At 43.0% G+C, this 23636-nt stretch overlaps 1 protein-coding gene across 1 annotated transcript in view; it reads left to right on the top strand.

Moving 5' to 3' along the window:
- TYR (tyrosinase) overlaps window positions 1-23636 on the top strand; it is a 227971-nt gene that overhangs the window by 97132 nt on the left and 107203 nt on the right. The window contains exons 2-3 of the mRNA XM_069204007.1: window positions 9937-10153; window positions 19412-19559. Coding sequence (XP_069060108.1) covers window positions 9937-10153; window positions 19412-19559 — 365 coding nt within the window. The remainder of the gene's footprint in view (window positions 1-9936; window positions 10154-19411; window positions 19560-23636) is intronic.

The following is a 23636-nucleotide window of genomic DNA, read 5'->3' on the forward strand; positions in this document are numbered from 1 at the left end:
TGTACGAGTTCACCACATTAAAGCCAAACCTGCACAAAACTTGTTCTAATACAAATAGCTAAAAAGCAATGTATCTCACACGTGTCATTATTCCTGATACACGCACGATGCTCTCAAACAGACAATGCGCTCACACACAGAACTATAAGGAAGTTTGGTAGTGGTGGTTATGCCATTGTGGGTATGGTAATAGTGGGTAAAATGTGCACCGTTGATGTAGTGATGTTATGGTGCTAACTGCGGTGATTGTGGTTGTTCCAGCTGTATTGTGGTGGTTATTGTAGGGAAACACTAAGTAGTCAAGCTCTCAAAGGCTGTGCATTGGGACTGTGTAACCGTTTGAGCATGACCATGGAGGGAGTCTGCTAGGCACTCTACATCCCAAATGATCAGTCCAGAAGAAACTTTGGAGACACTGTCTTGCACCCATCTTTGAAAAGGCATTAACAGTCTCTCAAGCATGACACCGGAACTGGCTGGTGAGGGCTGTGAACCGGAGTCTGTTCTGAGCCACAGTGACTTGATCCTAAGCAAGCGGTGCAGAGAAGACGCTAGGAACACCATGAGCCGTGGTAACCTCGAGGACGTGGTAGAGCAAGATCTAGGATCACTGAGCTACGGAGAACAGTGTAAAACAGGAGCCTGGGCTTCCAGGATCCGCAGCAAAAAGGAGAGTGGGTAGAGCGGAAGCTGTGTTCTCACAAAATATCAGAAGGGCCTCTGGCTGTATTGTTGTCAGGCCCCCTGGATGTGTGAACCCCAAAAAGCATTTAGGTGGCCATTTTTATGGTAAGTCTAACACTTGATTCGGTCCAGAGCTTGAAAAGGCTTCTGCAGTGATAAAAAAAAAATAACCAGAGCAGATAACCATGTTTGAAATAGATAAATAATTTGTGATCACAATATATTTTTCAGATGTAGACTAGTGCCTCACCTGTTACATTGAAACCACTTCGCATGAGGAGGACTGATACACAAAACAGACAATAGTGTGAGGTGCGAGACTGATCAAATATATGACTGATTAAAGACTCAAATCACTGGCAGAAGGTGGCTGACTCAAACAAGCTAATGGCTGAAGGGGGCAGACCCAAAGCTCACTCTCTCTATTAGAAACAATAGACCTTGTAGAAAGCTGCACTGTACAGTCAGACCAAAAAAGCAGTGACCGTTTTGATGGTAGATTATGAAGAATATATTCCTGGGTTGAATCTGCTGCAGAGGTGTCTGTGTAACTTTTTGGTCACTTCTTCAAAACCTCTTGATTGGGTCGTTTTAGCCAGATATTGCCTCCCAAGTGCTGTTTATGAGGGAAACGGCAATGCCTGCTATTTATGGAAGGTAAGTTATGTTTCATCAAGCATTATGTAAAGCACATAGTTATTATTCCAGTTTTTTTAAATGATTGCATCTCTGAAAAATGCAATCGGCTCTTTTTAGAACGTGGTGAAAGCACCCGTCTTGCTGACTCCGTTTTGTGCCCTATGATTCAGAAGAGTATTCTCCGGAAGCAGGCTCATTATTCCTGGGTGTCCCAACAAGGACAGGCCTAACAAAGGCCCTCCGCAGTCCTCGCGGTGCGGAGGGAGGGGTCGAGCTCCAAGGGCCCCCTCAGCAAAGTAGCCTGTGCAACAGGGCGGCAGGCCCGTGACTAAGTCCAGGGCGGAGCCTCTTCCCCCGCCCCCCCAGTTACTTTGAGGGGGATCAAGTTTCGTTACGTCACTGGACAGCATTGTTCTCTTTATGTTGTGGAAAAAACGGAATTAAGTCTCACAATTTCTCACTGAATACTGCAATCAGGTTACATAAAATAGTGAAGGTTTTATTCTCTGTGGTAACACGTGTAATGTGTCAATACCTAATAATACCTTTGACCCTGAACACTTCTAATGATTAGTAAGATCCAATAAACATCTAACAAATGATTTAAAAAATCAAAAATACTGAAAGCTAACAAACAATGTAACAGTTAAGTCCATGTCTTTGGCTACCCTTTACTGTGTAAATACCGCTAGGAAAACTGAGTTATATTCTTTAGTGATAATTCTAAATGAACATCAGATAGTATACAGAGCAACTGAGAACACTCCTCTACCTCTGAGGGTAATAAATGCGTTTTATTTATCTCCCCTAGAACAAATGTATTCTTTATTTATTCAGCAATATATGATGGCAATTTAACACAAGTTGTGCTTGCCATGGTTCCTCTTTACATATGAAATATTGTAGTTATAACCGTTTGGACTTATTGATCCTCCTGTAAGGAGGAATCAGACTATCAAGCGGTGGAAAGGAGGTTATTGACCTGAAATGATCTATAACTGAGCTCCCCCACTGGGGGGGGGGGGAGATATATATATGGGTGTGTGTACACACACCCACACACTTTTCTCTAAGTCTATCATTTCATTTCCTTACCTTTGCCTGATAATAGAATTAAGTGTGAGGTAAACGGTGTAACAATGCTATCGAAGAATACAGATACATACCTTAAAGGCATAATAATTTGCAATAACATTCTGACAAATTCCTAAAAAGAAATCTGCACCAAAATGAAGTAAATCTTGTAGGGGCAGTGGAGTTGCTCAATAAACTTCAATATTTCTACGAGGATCATGGACTAAAGCAACTTTATGAAAGAAAATCAGAATGCGGAAATTCCCAACAAAGTGACAGGAGTCCTCTCCTTTGGGCATGAGCTGGAACTAGGGATCAATTGATGTTGCCTCACAAGCGCACTCGCTTGGATTTAAGCTGGCATGCATCTGTTTCAAGATTTTACATCTTTCTCAGAGAGCAAGACATTGCCCCAGGCAGAAAAAAAAAATACATCACCTCACCTGACCTGCGAAGGAAATAAACTTTGCCCTAATGAACAGCAGGCATAATGCCCATCAGGACTGGTGGAGCAGCACTGTCAAGCTGGTTCCCCTCCGGACAAACGGACCGTGTGTGTCTCACATGACACCAACCCCACACGCTCCTAGCAAGACTAAAGCTCTCCTTTCACTAATCTCCCTCTTGTGTAGATGTTCAGTGAAGTTAGGAAGAACATGTGGGTTCATGATAACTTAATTGAATTCTTAACTAAACTATGTGAGACTTATTGAAAACTATTATGTATTGACCAGACACATAACCCAGGTACAGAGGTTACCAGAAAGGGATGGCTCTGTACGTCTATTGTCAATGCATAGCGTACTGGTCATTAATATCTAACTCCTCTGCCATCTTAATGACCTGCCAAAGTGCGAGACAGTCCCTTGGTAACGAGAACTGCAAGGGGAAAATGAAATACTGTTTTGAATAGCGTAAAGGGACAAAAATTGTGTTAGCAAGGCTCAGGACTGGAGTGAATGACCACTTGAAAATGATAATTGGTAGCCCTTTGGTTGCCACTTGCTATACTCAGTTGTTAAACTAGGTTTAATGAGTTAAAACACTTGTTCAGACACCATGAATGTGCATTAAAGTAACAAACTGGCAAAAGAATAATGCCACAGAATGTTCTGCCTTATGCTGCATAATTTGCCTTTCTTGCTGCATTATTTAGCCAGTCCTTCTACATAATACGGTCTTCTACTGCCAAACTGATTGTGGTGGAAAGAAGTGGGTGATGGTTATAAGGATGAAGTGAGAGCTGACAAGAGCGGATGGAGATGAAATGAATGTAGGGGAAGAACGTCACAGGAGTTGTGAAGATACAAATCTTGAAATACTGTGCAGGTATACCATGCTGCTCTTGTTTCGTTTGTCTCTCAACTCCCCCTGCAATTTTTTTGCCAGAAGGTTCATGAGCTCTTACCTCTTAGCAATACCTCAAATTGCAGATTAGTGCGCCTCAAGGTCGTCATTTATGCCATAAACCTGTGAACTATTCTAACCGCTAGACACTGGAACTGGCCTGCTGACCATGTCCTCTTCCTGGGCTATGCCTGAGAGCACTGCAGGAGCTCCACCAACCTGCCTTGCTGCCAGTCATCCCCACCATGGAAACCTCAACCAGCCCAAGGTGTCCACAGACACTTAAGAATGATCGAAGCCTGCTCTCTCACCATGCGATCACAGAAGTGTTTCTGAAGAAATCAACCTCGGACACTGGCATTTACAAACTCCTTACCAGAAATGAAGGTGAGCTGTTAAAGAGATCAGTTGCTACATGTCCAGGTACTACTGTGGTAAGCACACCACTCGCTGCAGAAGCTATTTTTTATTATATACATTTTATTTACTCCTTGCTGAGTGAAAAGGTCCAGCACTCAGTCAGCTAACCAGCCATATTTTTGTGGTCTGTTCTGAAACTGGTGTCCTGTTGTGCCAGTGGCCCAAGTTCAGGATCTGTGTGGTCTACAAAGGCGACACACTCAAACTCTGAAACTCTATCCTCTTTCTTTGCAAGTTTGCTGAAAGCTGTAGCCCAAATTGTGTAACATTCAATTTTTGGTGTCTAGGTGTTCACAACCATTTGAAGTCGCACATCCTAATTAATATTCAAGAGATACAAAGTAACCTACTTTTAAAGCGAACACTGTGGTCCTCCAATTTGCTGATGTGTCCGTTGTGTTGTTACTGAACATTAGGTTTTTGTGAACATTGTGTTTCTGTTTCAATCCTGCATTGTTTTGGTTTTGTTTCTTTCCATTTCAGATTTGTGAGAATGTATGTGTGTGTGTGTATATATCTATAATCTTGTTAAAAGTGGTTGTCCTCTCGCACAACTTTATAAGGACATTCTTCATTTAATGCAACCGTGATAATTCTGTTGCACTCAGCAGGAGTCTCTCTACCTCCACACATGACTTCAGCTTCGGCTGCTGGTCAGCCTTTACCCAGAGAGTCGAGGGAGGCCTAGGTGAGGCCCATCTTTTAGCTGTATTGGTCTCAAGTCTAAATCACAAGGGACCCACCCCTTCTTCTTTAAAGAGAACTTAGCTGGGCTTGCAACCCCACAGTCACAGGGACCGACTTGACAGGCTTATTGATAGGTTTATTGATACATTGACAGGTTTATTGATACATTGACAGGTTTATTGATACATTGCCTTCCCACTTGAAGGAATGTATGACACAGATTTCATGCTGCAGTTGGTTGTGGAATATTTGTGTTCTGCATTATTTGCATTAATTGTTACTCTCATTTTTCTTTGAATTGAATGTATTGTGGCTCTTCAAGATCTCTTTGCTTTCACGTGTTCTATCTCAAGGGAGAAGGATGTCTTGTGCTCTGCGCTTCCTGACCAGGCGAGCAGAATTGCTGGATGTCTGTTTTGCCCAACCATGAGTGGTAAACAATTGACTTCTCATGAAAATATAAAACGTTGAATCCTTATTGGATTGCATCCAATATTTCCAATTTGTATGTATACCTTTTAATAATTCATGGAGCTCAAGACTCTTATTTTACATTCTAGTAGGCAATGTTTATGTACATCTAATCTGACCTGGCCTTTGCACGATTATTGTTAAGATGTAGCTCTGTTTTCTATTTTTCATGTTATTGTTGTTATGCATTTTCTGTGCATGCTTTAACCGTAGTTGTTTCTGGGTGGGATGTATGTTTGGCGCCCACTACAGGACTTTCCTCATTTCTAGATGCATATTTTCGTCTGTAGTGGTGCTGCACTCCTTAATATACCTGCCACGTGGCCCGTGTCACGTGCGAGACCTTGATTAATTCCTGTGTTTTTTAACTAACACCACTTTGCATGCTGGTAAGTTTAGTTTCACGTTTAATACTGCAGCTGTGGGCTTAAGTCTCCAAGCATGCTAAATGTTGTCTTCTGAAAACCCAGACTGGCTGAAAGTTTTATATGTGACACAGGATCCATCGGCAGCTGTTGTGGGGAATGCAGAGCTCTGTAAAAAGGGCCCAGGATTCCCCAAATCTTCCCTTCTCGCCGACAACAAACTGCCTTACTCCTTCCTCATTTATGGTGCTGTCTAATCATGCTTTGTCAGTTAGCATGCACTGTCCATAGGAATAAATCACGTGCTTTCCATCCATCAGTTATAATTGAGTACACCTTCTGACCACAGCTCATCTTCTGTCCAGCACACCTGTCACTTAGCGCTGCTCAAGCCCTGCCTCGGCCCTCCATTCACCCCTTAGATAAAACAGAAACTGGAAGGTAGCGGGTAGAAAAGAAGCACCCTCTTTTTCAAGTATAAGACATTGAACCAGGCACCTGCAGCAGCGCACAGCACCACCGGCAAAAACCTCGATAGCTGAAGATACGCAAACTTTGTGAATCAAATGAAGTGCCCAACTCACCAGGCAGAATGCCTCGACTCATGAACATAACATTTATTTATCGCTCTTTTATTGAAAAAGAAAAAAAAACTTTCACAGAAAGTGTACAAGTTTGACACTAAAATTTAAAAAAATCATGTCTGCCTACAGTAAGGTAAAACGTCCCACTTATCTCTCAGCCACCATACATTGCCGCTCTCATAGTCCTATTGACCTTTTACATTGTAACCTAAAGAAGCAAAAGTTAAATTAAAAAAAAAAAAAAACATGCATCCAGTACACGTGCCGATACTGTTTTAATGCTTATACCTGACTTTCACTTATCGAAAGCTAACAGCAATCCACTTATAACCATAAATGGCGCATTAGTTAATTTTCTGCTCTGTGCTGGTGACTTCATTAATATATACTGTTCTCCCATTACTTTGCAAAGCCGGTGGAAGGCTCTATCACACTATTGTACGTATAATGAAAATAACTTACCATCAATACAACTAAAACTAAGGGCATGCAGTTTAGAAAGGGAAAAGGGAATATTTGAATGGTACGTGTTAGAAATGTGGCCTTTTTGCGGATCGCCCAGATTTTTGCCACCTTTCAATGAAAATGGTGTTGGCCATAGGATTCTTTGCACTTTACTCCTAACCAGTGGTAAATTGCTTCTTCTTTCCCTCTTTAAACATGGGAAAATTGGCATATACCTAATTGGCACATTTAATTGACTTATAAGTCTCTAGTATATGGTACTACATGTAAATTAAATGCCCCTTGTGGTTTTAGCTTCATTGTGCCAACCACTGAAGACTCACTGTAAATCATGTCTCCAGGGCTGCCATCACATCTTAGGTGTGAAGTTCTAAAACTGCATTTTCCATCTGGCAAAACAAACCTTTTGCCAGGCCTAAACCTATTTTTTTTTTTTATACAGAAGTCACCCCTAAGGTAGGTCTTAAATGCCTGTATGTCAGTGTGCATGGTGCTTAAAAAGTAGGTCATGTGTCATTTGTTTTGCATGTCCTGGCAGTGGGAAAACCTACAAAGTTGTTTTTCACTGTGACACTCAGGGTGTTGCCCCCAGGTCCTGAATTCTAGTGTTGGAGTGTACTCCTCTCCACACTACAAACACTGGGACCTACAACCTTATTTGCGATGATCTTACCTGGAAGAACCAATGGAGATGAGGATCAATGTTGAATCATCGGTCTTCCTCAGCTTGCTGGTGTCTCTGTTGAATGGCAGCGAACTTCCAGAGAAGTTTCTAAATCCAAACTTGGACGGCTTCATTGGGACTAATGCAGAGCAGTATCCCAACAAAGGCATTCATGGGCACAGACTTCAGAACTCACCCACTCGGACCTTTCCCGACTTTGTTGGGGACCACACTAAGTCCCTACTCTTCAACAGCCCACCCTCATCAAGCCCTGCTTCATAGCCAGCTTTTGCAGTTTGTTTCACTATCATCTAAGTAATGTCCACTTTCTCTCCATAAAAATTTCTAAGTTGAAGCTAAACTTCCCACTGAGACGCACCTAGTCCTGCTATCTGACGGGTGATCCATCACAGTTCGCCTTAACTTTGGACTTTGACCTGGTCAAGCGCAACCAGATAACCACAGGTGGCACTTTGTGCTTTATAGCACTATTTTTAATTCAAGCTTTAAAAATTCAGATCTCTGATTCCGCTAATTAGGTTTGTGTCATTTTAATAAAATTTACTCTATTTTTCTAAATTGGTTGAGCATATTTCTTGTGTTGTGTTTTCACTTTATTACTGCATAAATACTTTACTCATTGCCTCCAAGTTAAGCCTGACTGCTTGGTGCCAAGCTACCAGAGGTTAAGCACTGGTTTATTTTAGTGACTTAGGTGGTTCACCCTACCATGCATGTGATTATTATTCAAGGTGGGTTTTCACCCCATAATCTAATACTACAATTTCTAACATTATATCTCAACACCAAACATATAAAAGTATCATCATATAAGTATCTGAAAAACCTGTATAATGCAGAAGAGGAGTGAAGAGGAATGACATTGCGTCTGAGAAATGTCACAAAGTTTTTTTTTTGTTTTTTTTTAATGCAGAATACCTGTGCACTAAAGTCAGTTTATTAGGATTGGGGCAATATTTGTCAGTGTTATTGTCCTCTACGAAGACGCTCCTCTATCCAGCTTTTAAAACACTGGATGTAAAGAATCTCAAGCCACTATTTATTGAGAATACTCTTCTCAGTACTGCAGGTGCTTTTAGATTTTTATCTGAATTAAATTCGGATCAGGTGGCCAAGCAGCAACTTTATTTTCTGAAGGATTGCAAGAAGGGTGTGGCCGCAGATGATTGATTTAATATGCTGCTCTTTTCTTTTTTTTTAAAGAATGTATTATGTTTCGTTTTTAACGTGATTGTATTGTGATTTGATTGAGTTTTTAATTGACTGTTTTATGTGAATGAAGAGTATTGTTTTTATGGACAAATATGTCTAATAAATACTCCTTGACTAAATGGAGGGCGTTTTCAGGCCCCAAATTGAATGTATTCTTGTTTTTAGGGTCAAGTGCGTGCAAGTGCTCTGGACCATATTGTAACCTCTCTGTGGGCGTCTAACCATGCCCATGTCATGGCCGTCACTCTCATTAGTTTGTGGGCTTGCCTTTTAAAAATGGATTGATTCCATTTGTGAAAGGCAAGCATGCCTCATGCCTTTTCTGGTGTTTAGCCCTCACTGAGCACACCAGTAAACTACTGAAAACTTACGAGACTCCATGTTTTCAGCTGGTTTCTGGACTACTTTATCTTTTCATTTCCTGCGCAGCACGACCTCGCTGGGCAGAAGTCGAGCGCTTTGCATGACATCGACCCTGTTACATGGATAATTGCACTTTTGTCGATAAGTTTCACTGCAACCAAACTTCTGTTTCCTTTTCCGTGTCTCCTTCACGCTCATTGAAACCATCAGCTTGCATATGTGAAACTGTTTTACTTTTCATTATTAGTTTATGTGGCAAGAAAAGTCCTGTTAGGAGTTTACAGCGGTAATAGCTCTAACGCGAGGAAACACGAGACCCATTGCATTGCAAATGCTTGTTTTAATTTATCATGAATGTATTTGTCTTCTTAAAGAATCACCCTTTATGTGTGTCTTGTAATGTTATATTCAGTTTCTTTTTAGGGCAAGAATGACCGTGCTTTCTGCGTTGTTTGGTCCAAGTTAATATTTTTTGTATTAAAGCCAGTAACGTCCTTGTCTGTCCGTAGTTGCTGTACAATAAACGAAGGGGGACGATATCTTGTATTATTTTATTATATTTTTATTAAATACTTTTCATAGCATCGATTGTGTCTTCGTAGTTACAATAACACAGTTGGCACAAAATAGCCATATAATTGCAATTTGCCTAAACTATGCAAACCACCCGATTGCTTTAGGTATCATCGTTGTTGATAAAAGGTTTGTGATAGAGATATTAATGCTAACAAATTAAATATGTTATCTTCCATTACAATTTATACATGATTTTCCGATTACTATATTAATCTGCTTAAAATGTGGCTGCACAGATAAATTGTGTTTCCAACCCTCACCTGATTTGGTGTGTTTTAAAGATGTATGTCCTGATCATTTATGATAATGTTATCACCAAATCTAAAACTATGTTCTTCCAAAAACAACGTATTTTTCTTTTTAGGTCATTTGCAGCAAGGCTGAAGAGTATAACAATCTACGCATTCTATGCAATGGTACACAAGAAGGACCTTTAGTCCGGAACCCTGGAAATCACGATAAAAGCAGGGTTCAGAGGCTCCCAACTTCAGAGGAGGTGGAGTTCTGTGTAAGCCTTACACAGTATGATACAGAGCCGATGGACAGGTCAGCTAACCTGAGCTTCAGAAACACATTGGAAGGTAAGATGTTCAGAAGTTTAGTGCATTTCCGTTAAAAAAAAAGAAAAGATTGCAATAGGTTGTTTAACCTAACAATTGAATAGACCTGGCTTATGTTTGGTTTTCGGGATTCACCTGACAAAGTGTAAATTAATCCATAGCGGTAACAACCGCAGTATGGGTTAGGTAGAAATACACTGACTCCTTGAATAGCTATAAATCCCATATTTGATATGTTGGTATGAGATTCATAATCAAGATTGCTACAGCATGTCCTGCACCATTTCTCCTTGCTGCCTGGTTCACCTCTGCCAACTCTGCCGGAGTAGGCTGCAGGTTGGCTTTTCTGCTGCTGCCTCCCTGTGTGCTGTGCTTAGCCCCCTGCTTTCCCGCCATGTTTTTCTGCTGTTCCCCTCCTGCCCTCCACCCACTGCACTCCTCCCACCCCAGGTCCTACTTAATGGCAGTCACACTGTGACCCCCCTGAGCAGGTCCTGCACCAGCTGTCCTTGCTGCCTAGTTCACCCCGGCAACTCTGTTTGAGTAGGCTGCAGGTTGGCTTTTCTGCTGCTGCCTACCTCTGTGCTGCGCTTTCCCCTCTACCATCCTGCCTTCACACTGGTTTCTTCCCACGTGCCCCTCCCTTCCCATGACGTACTTAACGGAAGTCCCATTGCAACTGCACACTGGACACATGCAGCGGGCGAGCTGCTAGCATGCCAAAACCACGCCAAAGACAAGGTCGTCTGCACCCTTTTACACATGGATCGCGCCAGCACCAGAAACTCTGGCTCTCCCACCATCTGCCAATTCGCTGCTGCTGAACTCTGGGCCCTGGCTTCTGTGAGCCAAGACAACAACTGCAGCATCATCTTCACCCCAGATCCCAGTCAGATCTTTTGCCTGTCTCCAATGCCACTTCAACTGCAACTCCTAGACAAGCACCGCTCCTGCACTGCCGCCCTCCAAGCCTGAGAAACAACTTTAGTGCCTACTGCTCAGTGCAAGATTCCTCTGCAGACAGGCCGCCACCAGAGAGCCCACCTTTCACTTCAGAACCTAAGTCCAACATATGCAGCGTCCCCCAAGGATCCTATCTCAGCCCCACCTTCATCAACGTCTACGTGATTCCATTGGCTGAGAATGTTCATTCCCAGGTACTCAACATTATCTCTAACGCCGACAGCACCCAACTCCTACTCTCCCTCTCAGAAGACCACGCAACCCCCAGAAACAACTTCAGCAATTCCATGACACATGTCGCGAATGTATGAAATCCAACTGCTTGATACTGAACACGGACAAGACGGAAGTGATCATCTTCAGAAGCAATCGCTCGCTTTGGGATGACTCCTGGTGGCCCTCTATGCATGGACAGCCCCCGACTGACCACAGCAAACTCACCTTCAAAAGACAGATAAACAAAGTGGCCTCCAGCTTCTACAACCTCTACATGCTACTGAAGATCTCCAGATGGGTCCCCATCGAAACCAGAAGGGCGGTCACCCAAGCCATCATCACCAGTAGACTAGACTATGGAAACTCCTCTGTGACGGACTCCCTGCCCAGCTCCTCCACCACCTCAAGATCATCTAGAACGCAGCAGCGCGACTCATCTTGGACCTCCCCAGACGGACAGACAGACACCCCCTACCTCAGAGGTCTCCACTGCCTGCCTGTGCACAAGAGGTGTAAATTCAAGGTTCTCACAATTACAGACAAAGTCCTCCACAACATCAAACCCAATCTCATCAACCACAGATTCTCCTTCCACCAGCCCACCCCGGAACTCCATTCAACAACTCTCACCTTCGCTCATGTCCTGAGAGTTTGATGCAGCGGCAGATGCTCCTTTTACCTCACTGCCACGATCTGGAACAACCTCCCTGAGCAACTTGTACATACTGTTCGACTTCAGGAGAAAGCTCAATACCTGGATCTTTGAGGAGTAGCTACTGATTCACAGAGGGAACCCACAGCGCCTGGTCACCCCCGGGGTGATAAGCCATGCTTTACAAATCTAATGATTGATTGATCGATCTCACTTGCTGGGCACTCTGTCGAATTGTTTAAAATCCCTCTGCAATATAAAAATATCTGAGGCTGGATTGGTGCATTTTAGATGTTACACTTGCTTCATGCACTGTAAGTAAAAGAAAGAAAAATCTGCCAGAACCCCTTTCAGAGGGCCGCTGGGCAAACACAAGTTACTCAGCCCAACTGCGGTAGTTGATGGCTTTCGCTCCTGATGCCTTGGGGCCCGGCCTTTTATGGGCTCTCAGCAACTGTGCCAAGAACTGCTGCAGCACCGGACTCTCTGTAATTGCACTGATTGAGCAGCCCAAGGCTTCTAAGGGAGGAGGTAGTTGTAGGGTGAATGCAGAATCACAAATCAAAACCCATCCAGCAACCCCAATGAAGTATTGTTCAGACCAATATCTGCTTTTATGAAGAAAGAAGTATTTATCTACTAACACAAAGTACACTTCAGAATTCCACAAACAATTATCTTCCTAAGACTGGCATGCTAGTGTTACCCAGGGTCATTTCTCGAGTCTCATTTCCTTGTTTGCATGTGAAGACATCCAAACTAGGCTCCGCTAACAAATTCAAGTTTTAGAAGTTCCACAGTAACTTTGCACCATACTGCATTAGTCTGGGCACATTTCCTCAGGGTCTGGTGGCCTGGTAATGAGTCTTACCTGCTTTAATTAGAGTGGCAGGTCGGAGTCCCGGGGCGTGTGTCTGTGGCCCCACAGTGAGCAGAAGTCAGGGTGGTGTGGTTAAGATGGCAGATGTCCTCAGCACTGCTCTGGTAATGAAGTAAATCTCTCTCGTAGTCCAGTGGCAGGTTTTGGGTGTTCCCAGATTGGGTAGTTGAATTGTTGCCCTTTTCTCCCTGCATCACAATCAGCAACTCTTTCATGGTTGCATGTTGATCCGGGGCGGCGCCTCTCCACTTCATCAGGGCCTGTTCCTGACAAATGGGCGTCAGAGCAGCATACACAGGGCAGTGGTCCCTTCCAGGCTACAGCACTATCCAGAACAATTGCTCTCCTCTCGATATAGTGCTGCGAATGGGTGACATCTTTCAATCTACACTGTGGCCCTCACCTGGCCTATGGGTGTTGCAAGATGCACAAACAAGAAAATAGCCCTTTCTGGTTTGAAGCACTGCACAAGACAACAGCTCTTGCTTTGACACAATGCAGCACCAAGGGTGATCACCCTCAAATTTCACACATGGGCAAATGGTCAGATCAGTATGAAGGTGCACATGGACAGACAGCTCGGTGTGGCAGCATCGATGGAGCTGAACTCACACTCCACTCCTGGGATCCTTGCTGGACCTCACTAACTCCATGTGAGCTCCTCTTCCTCATAGAGACCTCTGGTCTTTTGCAAGGCAGAAGCTAGAGCTAGAGACTCCAGGCAAGGGTTACTGCTTCTCATGTGATGTTCCCTTACCAAGCATGGCAGACCCTCAATCCCCACTCCTGGACACAATTGGCAGAACTCATGCAGAGCTTCTCTATTTTAATATACAGCTTCAGTTTGACAATTGGAGAATTTCAAACTCCCCTTTTATAATCCTTTTCAAGACACAAATGTGATTTAATGTCTGTCTTTGATGTTCAAGTTCTGGGGGTTACCCATTTCTCTGTCTTGCTTTTCATCCAGAGAGCAGCCTATCACAGCAGGAGTGTCTTAAGATCTGATAGCCCCAAACACAGACCATGTGAGTGAAGAGAGGATCACACCTGGATATCAGCCAGAGTGATATCTGCATCAACATGTTTCAAGTGCCCCATTTCTACTCATGATTCCCTTATCTGTCACAACTCCTTCCTGAGGTGTGTACAGATCTTCTTGACCAGTGACTTTCAGAATCAAACAGCCCTTTTGAAGAGTACTTAAGAGCCTGGCTCTTCCTTGAGCCACTGTCTGTCCCATCCAATTCTCAGGAGTGCCACAATCCACAAATGTCTGGGAAAGGGGTAGAATGGGGGTTTTTGCTCCTCCACATGTTCCTCCAGCACGGCCTGGCTTTCCCAATATGGGACACTAAGGCCCTCATTGTCTGTACCACTTGCAGGTACTCATTACTCATGCATGGAAAGAAGAATGTAGCACTTTTCATACTGTTTCTATCATATATATATTGCATCAAAAATTTAGCCGTGCACTCCACCAGGGTGAAAATAATTCTTGAATTTTATTTGAAACAAAAAAGAACAGAACAACGCGTTTCGACCGGATGGTCTTTGTCAAGTTCAACAAACAATTCACAAAGCAAGTTCCTTTTATAGTGGAATATATTAAACTCATATAGTGCATGCTGGGAGCTGTAGTTAAACAAATGTTACATAAATTAAATACAAATTTTCAGAATTACGTGATTTTGCAAACAATCTATTCATGGTGAAAATACAATCATAATTAAATTTCCATATTCTTTTATTTTTTATTTTTTATTTTTAAAGTTAAATATCTTACAAACTTACTTCATTTGTATATAATTTCAATCTCATATTTCCCCTGTTACCTTCATTAACTCTATACTGATTACTTGAAAAAAAAACAAAAAAAAACAGTATGCTGCCATCACCACCCTTATGCTACTCGCTCGCTCCTGATACGGGTGGTAGCCCTCCACCACTATGAAAGTGGCATGCGGTTTGCCTCTCCTATGAAACTAGACCACAGTCGGTGAGACAGGCCTAGGTCAAGGTGCACACACGATCTGTGCTTGCCCATGATCAACATTTCATTACCAGTGATTCAGATATCACCACAACTGGGGGCACTCAAGGACAGGGATTCATGTCTAGTACCATGAGTGGGACTTTTCTGTCCCAACAGATGGGGAACAAATTGATGTTTTATGTTAATCTGGATAACCATTTTTTGTAGTATATCAAAAAGTATGTAGTAAATTGGCCTTACGTTTGCAAATATATTTCCATTGATGGAAATCATTTTTTGCTGTCTTTGACTTAGCTTTAATCACAGGCAATTGATTATTAGTTGGGTTAGATGGTATTCCCCCACAAGTAACAATGTCTCTATACTTCTGCATCAGCATGGAGTCTCTGCAAAACGCTAAGGCAGAGAAAACTCTGCAGGAAAAGCTTTCACACCCCATAGGTCTCTGGCATTGATCAGGTCTCTTAGAGGGTGTCGTCAATGAAACTTTGACTGGGCTTCAGCATTGATGGATTCTGGCATCAAAGGAAAAACACATGGTGGAGTCAGGCCCACAAGTTATGCACCCTCTGCAACTTGTTTGGCAGTTGGTCCTGGTCTCTTGTTCTCCAGGTAAAAAGTTCCTAAGTTCCCAGTCTTTAGGGTCAGGCAAGAGTTGACACTCTGGCACCAGCCAAATGTTCCAGTACCTCAGTAACAGTAATTGAGGGTCAAGACTCTCATTTAACAGAGGCAAATTGCAGGGTCCATGGCAGGTCGCTGTCGATGAGGGTTTTTGATGTGAAAAGGACCACACAGGACCACTCCGCATTCCGGAGACTCCTCAAGACCTGGCTCTTTGAGCAGCAGTAACCCCTTCCCCCTAGCGCCTTGAGACCCGCACGGGTGAGTAGCGCGCTTTATAAATGTTAATGATTTATAAATGTTAATGATTTGAAGTCCGGTGTTGAGGATGCATCCTGCTGTCGAGATTCCAAAGTGTTGTGAGGCTGTGACATGAGAATTTGCATTGTCGTTGCATCTGCTGTCGACAAGTGATTTGTGGAATGACTGCCAGCGTTCGTGAAGCTTTGCACAATGGTAGTTCCGATGCAAGGTCAATGTGTAATCCTTGCACTGGGAGAACCCTTGCAGCAAAGGTGATTGTGTTGGTTGAACTTGGAATTGTGCCTTGCAGAAGGGGTTATGTGTCTGTTGTGCTGGGCCCTCAGATGGGCTGGCAGTGCACCTTCAGATCCACTTCAAAGAGCCAAGGACTGGGGTGGCAGCACTTGGCAGAGTAGGTCTCAAAGATGGCAGAGTCCAGATTTAAGATTGCTGGAGCCTTCTGTTTCTGAGGCTGTAGTCCGGCTACCAGCCAACTAGCCTTTGAGGTCCTGGGTTTAACAGATGCAGGTCCAATCCTCAGGCAAGAGGGCAGTAGGTCAGCACAGCAGAGCAACAGTCCTTCAGAGCAGCTGTTCAGCAGAGTGACAGTCCTTTCAGCAGCACAGCAGTCCTTCATCCTGGCAGAGTATTCCCAGGTCCAAAAGGGTTGTGAGAAGTTGGTGTCCCAGGTCCAATATTTATAACTTGGCCTTCCTTTAAAGTTGGGAGGTTTCTAGAGGTTTTTCTTTGAAGTCCCCAGGTATCCTGCCTTCCCTGTCTTGGTTCCAGACAATGTGACATAGGCAGCCTTCTGTCTGGAGTAAGGCCACAGCCTACCCAAACATAAGTATGGTTGTGCCCAACTCCGTCCTCCCATCTTGTCAGTGATGGCCCATTCAAGTACACCTAAGCTCTCTATTGTGTGTGGCTGTCTAGGAGGAATACACAAATCCCAACTGTTGGCTACACCCAGTCAGGTGACCCAGAGGCAGGCACTACATGGTTAAGGCAGGAAAATACCAACTTTCCAAACGTGGCATTTTCAAAACTGTAATTTAAAGTCTGACTTCACTATAAGAGAGGATTTTTCATTCCAATTCAAAGACACCAAACATGAACTGCTTACCTGCTCCCATTTGGAATTTATCACTTGTTAGATATAAGGTAACTCCAATGTTATCCTGTGGGAGAGGTAGGATCTGCAATGGTGAAAAATTAATTTAGGTTTTTCACTGCCAGAACACCTAAAACATTAACGTACGTGTCCTACTTTTAAATACATTGCCCCCGTCCTCTGGGCTGTCCAGGGCCTATCCTAGGGGTGATTTATATATATATTGAAAAGGAAGTTTGGGCCCGGCAAAAGGTTTATTCAGCCAGGTCGACATGGCAGTTTAAACACTGCACACACAGGCTGCAGTGGGAGACCTGATGCATTTTTAAAGTGTTACCCACGTTGGTGGCACAATCAGTGCTGCATGCCCAATAGTAGCATTTCATTTATAGGCCCTGGGCACCACTATAAGCCAATTCTGCCATGTTTTAAGGAGAGAGCACAAGCACTTTAGAACTGGTTAGGACTGTTAAAGTGTGCAGGGCCCTAAACTGAAAAAAATGAAGTCAGTAAAACAGGAGGATTTCCTGAAAAAAGTTAGGGGAAAAAACACACCAAAGATGCCATATCTTACGCTTTTGAATCTGTTCATTTGTGCCCTTCTGCAAACCAATCCTACAGTGCCCCTCACTCTAATCCAAATATGACAGAAACTTTCTTCCCCCTCACAGAGCTGAAAATGAAATGAGCCATTCCTCTTTTGTGGCCTTCATCTGATTCTGGGGGCAGCTTCTTTCCCACTGGGGATTGGTGCCTGATTGACTAAAGGGACAAAAGAGGGGCAGGTCCAGCTGTTAGCTACACTTGCCCCACTGATAGGTTCTTCTTTCATTAGATTCCTCGCAGATCACAAAGCAGTTACCACAATTGCCCATGTGTGGGCCCAGGTGTAGGCAATGAAAATGGCCCACTTCACTCACTGCTAGCATGGAAGTAAATTACTAGGAACGGGTGGCCTTCCGCCGCATACAGAACTCTGAAGAATTTCACAGGCTTTTTAGATCACTCTGCAGAATTCTGTGTAGTAGAACTCCACAAGTTCCACCCACCACTACTCCTAAGTACAGTTTGTACCATTTACTAGGAACGTACACTACGTTAACATGTTTTTAGTGGTCAGAGAACCTGAACTGGGCACCCAGTGTGTAGAGTCTAAAATCCAGAAATGAAATCTAGCAAAAAGGGCCATCCTCTACAACAGTTGTCTGTTTTGAAAAGTAGAATTAAACTGTTTTTGCTTCAGTGGTCTTACTTTAAGTAACCTATGAATTATCTGCAATTGTACCTGCATTTATTGTGCTCTAACCTTTGTGGTATTTAATGGTCCCATAAAATATTTTGTGCCATTTTCCTTTGGTCTGAACTCTTATTCACCCAGCCCAGATTTTTTTGTTGAATATATGCTTATCGCGTCAGTTCATATATGTTTTGTGAATTGTCCAAACGAAATGTGGTTCACACAAGCGGCTACCTGCCTATTAAATGATATGCCTACTTTGTTTCGGGAACACTGTCTGATAGATATCGATATAAACATAAACAGCAGCATTTTTACAGTGTTGCTGAGTAGCACATGGTGGTTTCATTTTTAATTTCTTCTGCATAGGTCATTTCCTGGTAAAGTTTGATTGTTTCCTCTGTTTTGCAAGATCATTTAAACTCACAATATTGCTTTTGGTAGCCTCTAATGCTCCTCCTGTAAAATGTTTCTGTCAATGTTTTTTTGTACAATTAATGTCCCACAGGTTGGCATTGCATTTCCAGTTTTGCCAGCTCCAGATTGAACCACCTGTAGGAGGATTTGGGGCCCTGTTTACACTTCCTGATTCATAGTGCCATCTATTTCACTGTGATAGTAGTACTGTGGTAGATTGTCTTCTATTCAAGACCCGGAGTTCTTGGTAGATTCCTCTTTCTGCTTTATATTGTTAAATTCTAGTTGCTAAGGCCTTAGGACTGTTGGGTTTAGCTTCTTGTGTGTGGACAAGGCAATACAGTTTGCTTAAGAGGTCAAGAGAGATACAAAAGCACTTATTGTTTGAATAAGTTGTGGCTAGTTATAGACTTATTCTAAGAATCCAACTTAAAAAATAGAAGAAGTGTTGTTACAACTATAAATACATGGTCTGTTGAGCAACAGGTATATGTTTCTAATCACTTAATTTATTTTCTTGAATTCCACCCATAAAGTGAGGAGCTCTAGTTTTTCTAAGATTAGCCTAATATAGTACTCTTACCCTTGACCTGCAAAAGAGGCTTGTGTATTTTGTGAGTGACTCACAAACATGTATGTAAGCCAAGTCCAGTCATAAAACAATGATAATAAATTTAGTGCTCACTCAAGTAGTCTTAATATCTTGCTGTCACAATGGTTTAGATTTGTTTTAATTGTATACACTTTCCATTAGGTGTTCATTTCTAAAGTTTATTCTCAGATAGAATGTTCCTAATAAGTGGCACCTGAAACCAAGCAGAACTACTTTGAGAATTGTTCCTATTGACTTGAAGTTGTCAGACTTTATTGATGTGTCTTCTCATGCAAAAACAATATTTAACTTGCTTAAACTATATTTTTTCTAATTCACTTATAGGATTTGCCAATCCAAGCACAGGAATTGCAAACCGATCAATAAGTGCTTTACATAATTCTCTCCATGTGTTTATGAATGGCTCCATGTCATCGGTTCAAGGGTCGGCCAATGACCCCATTTTTGTAATTCATCATGCCTTTGTTGATAGGTAAGTCACATGTACAATGGTTAGCAATAGTTTGTTTTGTCTGAAATATGCAGACATATAAAACTAGAATAAAACTCCATAATGTGTTTGTCATTATTTTTGTCTGGTTTTAAGTAAAACAAAAAAGATAGTTTTAAAAACGGTTACTGCAGGAAATTGGGTTACTGTTTGAGGCGGGTGAAACCCCACTCAAGCAGCAACCACAATCTGTCAGCCTGAAACACAAGCAAACCCTAAAATAACCTCTGCCTAACCCCTTGGTAGCTTTGCGTAAAGCAGTCATGCTTAACCTAGAGGTAACATGTAAAGTACTTCAAACAGTAATAAAGTTAAAACAAGAAAAATCCCTCACCAATTTAGAAAAATAGAGTACAATATAATAGATCATTCAACACCAAAACAATAAAAAATTCAATCAGTAGAACCAGAGTAATGCTATTTCAAGTTCTTAAGGTAAGTATAGTGCCTCAAAGCACAAAGTGCCACTCGTGGTTATCTGGTTCTGTGAGACCAGGTGAAAGTCACAAGCTCAGGCAGACAGAGCATGGGCCAGGTACAGACAACAGGATAGTACAGTTGAAACAGTTACCTTCTTTTATATAGCGCAAAGAGTTCCATTCATGTTAGAGGAGGCCACGAGGAGTAGGGATCGTGCTATAGAACAGGTCAGGTTCCTTGGATGGTCATCACTGTAGCGCAAAGATAATGTTGTGTGTCACAGACAGTTGTTGCTGGAGATTCATGTTGGCAGTCATTGAGGGCGGTTGATGCTGTATGACCGCAGTGCAGATCTCCAGTTGTCGTTGGCATCAGCTGTAGCGTTAAGAGTCCGGTTCACCAGAACTTTGATTGGCTGTCAACGTGGGTGGTAAAATCTTGGCCGGAACAGGCACATTCACTATTGCAAAGAGCTTAAACTTCAGGATTTTTCCCTTTCTTCAGAATTGAGATCAACTGATGCCACACTTACGGTTCAGGACTAATATTTAAAATGTTCTACATCTACATGTTTTTGCAATATTTATATTATTAGAAATTTGACAAGTTTAGAAAATAAATGTTTATTCAAAGTGGATTATTTGAACAGGTTCCTGACAAAGTGTTTACAAATTAGCTAACAAATTTGCAATAAAGTGAAAACACACCACAAGAAAATCCCACACCAACTTAGAAGAATAGAGTAAAACCTTATAAATGACTTAGAACCAAAACTACAAAAATTGTTTAATAGAACCGAGGTATGTAAATTTAAAGATGTAAGTGAAAATAGTGCACAGAAGCACAAAGCTTCAAGTGTGATTATCTGGTCATGCCAAACCGGGACCAAATCACAAGTTCAGGATGACCACGATGGGCCAGATGCAGAGGCAAAGTTAGGCCTGCTGAACAAAGTGCCTTAAATCCTTTTTGTGGAGAGTTGTAATCCTGTGTGGAGGATGCATTGAGCATTGGCTGATCCAAAGAAGTTGTGAGGCTGCAATGCAGAATCCTGTATTGTCATTGAGGATGCCATTGAGAGGGGCTTCTGATGCGGAGTCCGATTTTGAGGATGGATTGCACAGCAGGAGTTCTGAGGAAGCTGTGGGGGTGTGATGCGACCACCTGCCAATGAGATGCTTGAGATGTGAAGGCCTCCATGGAAGACTGCAGCGACGGCGGCTCCGCAGCATCAGCAGCACTGCGATGCAAGGTTCTGCATCTGCAATGTGTCGTGCAACAGCAGTTCCAAATCAGCTGCAAGGGGATGTATCACACTATCGATTCTGCTCACAGGACCACAGCTGGGCTGACAGACCACTTCAGGCCCACTTCCAAGGGTCCAGAACTGGAGTGGCACCACTTAGAGGGTGAGACTCACAGCAGACAAAGTCCCGGTGCTGGGCTCAAGGTGGTTGGAGCCTTTTCTGTCACTGTGGCTCTGATCTGGGGCTAGCCAACTAACCCTTGGAGTTACTCTGGTGGTTTTGGGATTGAGATGCAGATCCAGTCCTTCTTACTCAGGCAACAAGGCAATAGAGTAGCACTCCTTCTTGCAAAACAGCACAGTAGTCCTTCTGAATCTTTGACAGTTCCAGAGGTGTACTGAAGAGTTGGGTCTGAGGGTCCATTATTTATACCCAGTGCCCGCTGTGGGGATTTGGGTGTACTATATGATATGGCTGTGGGGCCTTATTGTGCAGTAGACTCATACCATCATGGGTCCAGTCAGGCTTGTTTACTTAACCTTAAACTCGAGACTGGGTAATTGTGGCTGCGAGCAGTAAGGGTTAGCAAAATAATTCTGTGTAAAGCATTTAACAGTACAAAACAACGAAATATGAAAGCAACAACACACAAAAGAAAAAAAGACACCAGTTTATAAAAATTGAATATATTTTGATGAATATTTAGAGACCTTGATGCACAAAATCTGCCGGAGGATTCTGGAGATACAGATTTTTGACGATATCACTTTTAAATGCTACCGCAAATAAGCACTGGGCATCAAAAACTTTGCAAACTTTTGAAAAGTTTGAAGCTGTTATTTTGGCTACTCTGTCACAGGTTTGGCAACCAATTTTGGCAGAGGTCTTGGAGACCATAGTGGAAATCTTGGACAGTAACCTGGGTAAAATATGGCCAAATGATGTCTGGGTTGTGGTGAGCTTGATGGGAGAGAGGGGGTTATCTGTTTGGGTGATCCTTGGTCCTTGAGTGAAGTGGGGCGAGTCTTGCCATAGAGATCTGGATCCCTCAAAGTCTTCTATGCTGCCGATGCTGGGCTACTGGTCATTCTGCGCCGCGGATGGGGTGAACTGCTTAGGTGGGGGGCTAGTGTCTCTGTGGTGTGATGAATCCAGACATGGATAGCACTTCAGGGTCAGACAGACTTCAGTTCAACTTTTGCTTATCTAAGATTTGTCCTTTTGGGTGCTCGACAAATGGTAGTGGCAAAACATCTGTGGTGGCTTCCAACTTGTTGGTTTGTACTACTTCCGTTATTGTGGCCCTGGAGATGGTTCCAAGAGATCAGCTGACTGATCCTTGACGTCACTGCTGTAGGCTGGGAATCAGCTTTTCCCAGAACCAGGAGCTGCAGGCACAGACCAATCTTTGCTAGACCAAAATGCAACTAGTAAAGTCTTTCTGATGGTGCAGCCTCTGTGTGCGTCCAAGGGCAGCTGGGCAGTCCTTCAGTACTTTTTCCAATTCCAGCTTGATCTGTGGTCTAGGGTGCCATATTTATCCCAGGAAAGTACCCAGAGGGTACAATGCGATCACTAGCTAAGGGACTAGTAGGTCCCCTCCTTTTGGATAATGATGATCCTGTCTGGTCCCAGTGCAATATTCTTGCCCCTTCCAAGATGGCACGACCCTTCTTTTGTCACCAGGAGCATGGTAGCCCACTCCAAAGTTGTGCCTACCCAAGGGATACACGCTTATGGGAAAAACAGTACTGATACTGGGTTTCCCTCTCTGTCCCTGTCTCCAACCTGTTTGCAAGAACATAAGGCAGCCTGCTTGCGAGTGTTATCACCATTTGCCCTTCAAAGGCAGCTTCCCCTTTGAAGTCTGCCTTTTGGGATAACACCCCAAGTGACCATCCTGGGGGAGGAGGTCACACCTCACTCTGTGGCAAATGCCATTGTCCCGGAGCCTGGGAGTTGCTCACACATCTCTCCAGGTGGTCAGAAAGCTGTCTCTGTGCCAGGGCCTCTGTGAAGCCACTTTCCCAGCAGAAGTAAAGAGTTGCAACTTTCTAAAAGTTGCTTACCTTTAGTAGTGGTATTAACTTCGACCTGGGCATCATGTCTGGTTCAATGCCATGATTAATTTGATACCTTACATGACCTAGTTAGGTAATCCCATTCATAAGTTCTGCGGGTTGGGGTGCCAACTGGTAACCCTGTGTTAGTCAATAGGGCTACTAACTTTATGCAAGGCAAAACATCAATTTGGAAGTGTTGCTGTTAAAACATATTAAACATATATGTCTTAACAAAATGCAGCTCCCTGCCTTGGGCTCTATAAGCTTTCCTTAGGGAAGACCTATTTATAGTGTTTAGAGATATGGTGACTTTGCCATTGGTGTGAATG

The sequence above is a fragment of the Pleurodeles waltl genome, chromosome 8, assembly GCF_031143425.1.
Source record: "Pleurodeles waltl isolate 20211129_DDA chromosome 8, aPleWal1.hap1.20221129, whole genome shotgun sequence".
In the NCBI taxonomy this organism is placed as follows: Eukaryota; Metazoa; Chordata; class Amphibia; order Caudata; family Salamandridae; genus Pleurodeles; species Pleurodeles waltl.